General features: G+C 40.5%; 1 protein-coding gene and 1 long non-coding RNA gene across 2 annotated transcripts in view; both read left to right on the plus strand.

Moving 5' to 3' along the window:
- LOC107586578 (uncharacterized) overlaps positions 1-933 on the plus strand; it is a 2,463-nt gene extending 1,530 nt beyond the window's left edge. The window contains exons 2-3 of the long non-coding RNA XR_001609378.1: positions 512-607; positions 802-933. This is a non-coding gene — a long non-coding RNA (uncharacterized lncRNA). The remainder of the gene's footprint in view (positions 1-511; positions 608-801) is intronic.
- Positions 934-999: 66 nt separating this feature from the next.
- LOC107586637 (tonsoku-like protein) overlaps positions 1,000-5,960 on the plus strand; it is a 14,517-nt gene continuing 9,556 nt past the window's right edge. Inside the window, 8 exon segments of the mRNA XM_016274091.1 lie at positions 1,000-1,201; positions 1,344-1,473; positions 3,089-3,260; positions 3,385-3,499; positions 3,719-3,864; positions 4,043-4,195; positions 4,341-4,466; positions 5,348-5,549. Coding sequence (XP_016129577.1) covers positions 1,000-1,201; positions 1,344-1,473; positions 3,089-3,260; positions 3,385-3,499; positions 3,719-3,864; positions 4,043-4,195; positions 4,341-4,466; positions 5,348-5,549 — 1,246 coding nt within the window.

The following is a 5,960-nucleotide window of genomic DNA, read 5'->3' on the forward strand; positions in this document are numbered from 1 at the left end:
TATGTACCAACATATAATATACATTCTTGTTTAGATCATCAGAAGGTGAATTCATAGATACTAAACACGGTATACGTAAGGTTATGAATGAGTGGTTTATCGTAAGCATGAATAAAATAGTCTATAATACAACAGATAGTAATACAAAACAGCAATAATATACACAATGGCCTGAAGAATATGTGTGTTCATTCAAAGAAAGGTTTTCCTATGAATTAATTAGAGCACAGTCCATTTCTACTGTGCTTTTCCTATGGGAACAATGAGTGGGTTATTCTACTCACATTCCTGGGGGGTCATAAAACCAGTGATATCATGATTAGTTGTCATGGGGATCAGGGGGTCTGGTGTTTTGCAGAAATCCTGGCATCCAGTTTATTGAGTGAGGGGACTGTGACGATTTGTTAATCTAATGAATAATTGATTTGTTAAATCAAATAAAAATTAGTGTGTCAGATTGGTCGAGACGCTACAGTGTATAAGTTTCATTTCTTTCTTCATGTGTTCGCAGTACTACAGAAGGCCAAGAGTAAAGCTCAGAGCAGCAATAACCTGAAAGAAGAAGCCAGTTTGTGCAATCAGCTCGGGGAGGTTTCCGCTAAAGCAGGTAAACAGAGAGTGAAGCCCTTAGTAGACTTAATAATAAAAGTGGCTTAATGAATAAAGTTTTGGTGTCTCATCCTGAAGGCTGTAGGTTCAACCCGTAGATGTGTCGCTTTGTGAGCTATCACCATTATTGTGACAGATGTCAGTTGAGTGAATGTATTTTGAGATAATCAGCCTGGCTGATGTGTTTTCTAGGCGACTATCGTGCCGCTATTGAAGAGCATCGTCAGGAATTGGCGCTGTCTGAGATTCTGCACGATGTGATTGGCTCTGCTGTGGCCAATAGAAAGATCGGAGAATGTTATGCAGAACTGGGCAACATTGAAGCCGCTCTGAAGGGTTTGCAAGTACATGTTAGTTAGAAATGGAGTGATTGCATGGAGTCATTCTCACATGGAGTTTCTCTCTCAGCACCAGAGGCTTCATCTGCATCTGGCTCGCTCCATCCATGATGCAGCAGAGGAGCAGAGGGCTCTGGCCACTATTGGACGAACATACCTCTTCCTGTTTGATTCGAACAATTCACGGGACAGCTTGAAGCATGCGGAAGATGCATTCAAGAAGAGTTTGGCCATTGTAGATGAGCACCTGGAAGGTTAAAGAATTAATTTATGCATATAAAATGACATGGTTAACCTGGTCGGAATACTACTACTAGTATGTAGTATATATACTATGATGATCTACTATGTTTGCTAAAAAAGGAGACTTTGTATACTGTATCTCTGTTTTTGTAGGTACCGTATCGTCTCGAGAGCTGAGTGAGATGAAAGGCCGTCTCATGCTGAATCTGGGCTGTGTGTATGATGGGATGATGGAACCGCAGCGCTGCAGTGATTTCATACGACAGAGCATCTACATCGCAGAGTAAGACACTTTGTTTTTGTTTATAAACAAGTGAAAAATACCAGTGGTCAAAAGTTTAAAAAAAGAAAAAGACTCTTATGCTCACTAAGGTTGCATTTATTTTATCAAACATATAGTAAAAACATTGATTTTGTTAAATATTACAATTTAAAAGAACTGTTTTCTATTTGAATATATTTCAAATTGTAATTTATTCCTGTGATGAAAAACTGAATTTTCAGCATCATTACTCCAGTCTTCAGTGTCACATGATCCTTCAGAAATCATTCTAATATGCTGAGTTTCCACTTAAAAAATATTTCTTATTATTATTATGTTAAAAACAGTTGTACTGCTTAATATTTTTGTGGGAATCGTGATCAAAAATTCAGGGTAAGATAAAAAAAATAATTTATTAAAGGGGTCATATGATGATATTTTAAAGATCATTATTTGGTGTACCAGAATATGTTGACATGCTTTAATGTTCACAAAAACACATTATTTTTCAAATACTGTACATTATTGTAGGTCCTCTATGCCCCGCCTCTCTTAAACGCTTCGTTTTCTACAAAGTCCCTCCTTCCGACAAGCGCAGTCTGCTCTGATTGGCCAGCTGACCCAGTGCATTGTGATTGGCCGAACACCACAACCACTCGTCGAAAATGTAACGCCCCTTACCATAATCGCGAGCTTCATCTTTCAAAATAAATGTAAAGACAGAGTCCGAAAGGGGAACAGAGTCTCGTGACAGACACAGTGATGAAGCTGGTATGTGTTTGCAGTACACAAGCCACGGTTAAGACTCCACTGTGATCTGACCCCCTCTCTCGCGTCCTCTCTCTCTCGCGCCCTCTCGCTCGCTCTCTCTCTCTCTCGCGCGCGCGCGCGCGCACACACACACACACACACACACGATGCCCAAATCTGCGCATTTGAACAGTCAATAGCAAATACTTAAACTAATAACAAAACAGTAGCTGATTCAGAAGCGCCAGATTGTCATAGCAAAGTCAGAATGACCTCCTCTCCTAGGTTCACAAAACTGTCGTCCATAAAATGCATTGCTGTTCTGTTGTAAGTGATCTTAAAGATTCCTAAATGCATCTACTTCTGGAAGGCCAAATAAAGTGCTTTTGCTTTCGCCTAGAAACACACAGCGTCTCCCTGACATGCTGCTTCAACACTAACTGCGGTTACTGAAACCACGCCTTCTTTCTTTGCGTGCACATTTGGGCTCATTATGCAAATATTTCCACATAGTGAGGTAGATATGTGGGGGCGTGTTAGAACGAGCCGTTTTAGGGGGGCGTGGCAGAGCCTTAACTTTGATAAAGAATATCTCTTTGGTTTTGAGACTTTAGTCTTCGCAACTTCAGCGATCTTATCTATACACAATCAGCTTGTAACACTCCAAAGAGAAAGGAAATCGCATCATATTAACTTTATTAGGGCAACGTTTTTATAGGTTAAGAATGTTTTATAACATAAAACAATAATTGTTTTTATGATTTGAGTTTCAACACTAAGTAAAAGATCAATTTAATTGTAGAATTAATTCACTAATATGAAAGACTTCTTTGTGTTTATGTTGGTACAAAACCATTTTGTGGATATCTGACCTCTTTTCCTCCAGGAAAAACAACCTTCTAGAAGATCTGTATCGTGCCAACTTCAACCTAGGCAGCATTCAATTCCGCAACGGCCAGCACTCGCGCGCCATGCGCTGTTTCGAGCAGGTGAAAGAATGCGCCTGCAAGATGAAGGACAAGTTCAGGGAGAGCGAGTGCTTCCATAGTATCGGCAAGGTGATCATCTCCAAACAGCAATATCATCATCATGTGCTGGTCTTTACCTGCATAGTTTGTTGTTTCCTGTCCCCTTTAATGATTTTTGACAGGTGTATTGATTTTTTGGTGTATATCTGTTCAGATATTGCTTCATCTTGGGGATTTTGCGGCGGCGCGGTGTTCTCTGAAGAAAGCCTTCTATCTGGGCCCCCAGCAGCCTTCTGATCGTGAGGCCGTCAAGAGAGATTTCAAACACGGTGAGATGAAGAACATCTGTGAGTGAGTTTGACAGATTTGATCAGATCAGGAGATCCAACAACGGTTTATCTCTTAAAGCCGCACAGCTTAGGGCTGAATGCTGATCTCTCGAACATAATGCAGATTTTCAGTATTAAAACGCTAAATCAAAGCACTGTGGCTTCTAATAACAGTATTAGCAGACACTGACATGGTGACTGAATGTGTGTCTGATGCAGCGATCCGGGGCTGTCAGCTGGAGCAGACGGCGACAGAAGTGACTGATACGTTTTCCCACGAGGCCATGGATCTGTCAGAGCAGCTGGGAGATCTTTACTGTAAAGTGAGCTGCTATAACAAGGCTCTGGATGCTTATCAAACGCAAGTAAGAAGATGCACAATATACCGAAAAACAATTTTTTTATATATTGCTTTAATTTAATTTAATTTTTAATGCTTTATTTTTTTATTTAATTAACATTTAATTTTATTGTTTTATTGTTTTTAGTATATTTCTGTGTGAGCGTCATTTAAAGTTCTTACCTCATGTGTTTGTGTATCAGCTGGCATGTGCAGAGGCTTTAGGGAAGCCTGCTCGTGAGTTAACCGTCATTCACGTGTCATTGGCGGCCACATACACAGATTTGCGACAACATCATAGGGCCGTGGAACATTACAGACAAGAACTAAAGCTGAGAGAGGGCAACCCTAAAGAGGTAACAGCCAGAGATGAGAAACTCCTCACAAACTACCTACTACTCAGTTTATGTGTCAAATCTGTTGTACATCATCTTCAGAGCGGAGTGACACTGCACAGACTTCCTCATTTTCCAGTCATTGTCTTGTGCTTGTGTTGTTCAGGAGTGTGAGACGGGGTTGAGTATAGCTGGTTGTGAGGAGGAGATCGGACAGCCTATGGAGACGCTCGATCACAGTTTCAGTGCTGCTCTGAGCTGTGCTGAGAGATCAGGACTAAACAAACTACAGGTTGGTTAAAATAATCCTCACACACTGGTTTAATGTGTGGAAGACTCACTGTATACTTGTAAAAACAGTTTAGTTTGACAGTGGTACTGGCTAGTGTTTGTGGTGGCCGATGCTGATAATTTAGAGAGCAGAGTGGCCGATGAATTGAATTGTTAATTCACGTTAGCTCAGTCTATTAAATAATGTTAACAGATACAATTTGTATAAATTGCTATTACTCTGTAATTCAACTATAGTATTTAGTATTATAGTAATAAAAAAACTTGCAACTGAAATTTAACAGTGTCGCCATCAACATTACATTCAGTAATCTGGTGGGTCTGGGTGCGCTGGGAATCACATTTTCTTAAATAAAGACTAGGTAATGCTAATTTTACATATCATGCCCAGTGAATATGGCATTACTATAACATGGTGAGTTGGATATAGCGCAACGATATTTGAAATCTAGGATTTAAAATTAAGATCTAGGAGATTCACTTTTACATTTACATTTAGTCATTTAGCATACGCTTTTATCCAAAGCAACTTACAAATGAGGACGATGGAAGCAATCAAAATCAACAAAAGAGCAATGATATACAAGTGCTATAACAAGTCTCAGTTAGCTTAACGCAGTACACGTAGCAAGTTTTTTTTTTACTTTTATGTGTCCAGTAACAGCAGACCATTACATGCATAAATCAGAGTACACTGGACTGCTAAGCCAGTGTTATAGGTTCAAACCCCAGAAGGGGCAGTTCATGGATTAAAACCATTATAATGAGGAAGACACTTAACTCAGTTATTGAACCTACAATCAAAGACAAAATGCCACTTTTGGTAAGAAAGTATTTGTGAAATGAAGATGAATGATGTAATTGCTGTGTGTGTGATTTCAGAGGCGTGTTTTGAGAGCGTGGCTACAGGCCCAGCAGCGCTGTGGTTCCTCACAGTGTGACGACACTGAAGCGCGGCTGATGGAACTGTGTGAGTGCGATGGACTGAGCCTGGAGGACAGTGAAGAGGAGGATGAGGATGAGGAAGAGGAGGTGGAGAACAGTGAACCACTGGAGGACAGTGACATCCAGTACTCTGACTCTGGTAATGCGCACACACACACACACACACACACACGACGTACAGAGTTTAGAATGCTTTTAATAAGGTCTACTGCATAAGATGCATAAAGTACTAGTGGTACCAGTGTTATTTTATGGCACTTTTCCACTGCGTGGTACGGCTCGGTTTGCATTTCCACTGCACTTTAGTACTGCTTTAGAGTGGGCGGGATTATTAACATTTCGTTATAGTTGCGCCGCCTCTACTGCTGCGACTCCTGAAAAACGTTTAAGTCTGTGTCGCCCCATCAAGCTCTCGCTGGATCTGTTCCTCTGCTATCAACGAGAGGAACGTCTGTACTTCCTCAACAGACAACGAAACAGACATTTTTTGTTGTTAAAAAAAGGTGCGCTTGTTCAAAACAGTTGCGTTCGATCTTTCGCTGGCTGTGCT

Source organism: Sinocyclocheilus grahami, unplaced genomic scaffold (assembly GCF_001515645.1).
Source record: "Sinocyclocheilus grahami isolate Dianchi unplaced genomic scaffold, SAMN03320097.WGS_v1.1 scaffold84.1, whole genome shotgun sequence".
Classification (NCBI taxonomy): domain Eukaryota; kingdom Metazoa; phylum Chordata; class Actinopteri; order Cypriniformes; family Cyprinidae; genus Sinocyclocheilus; species Sinocyclocheilus grahami.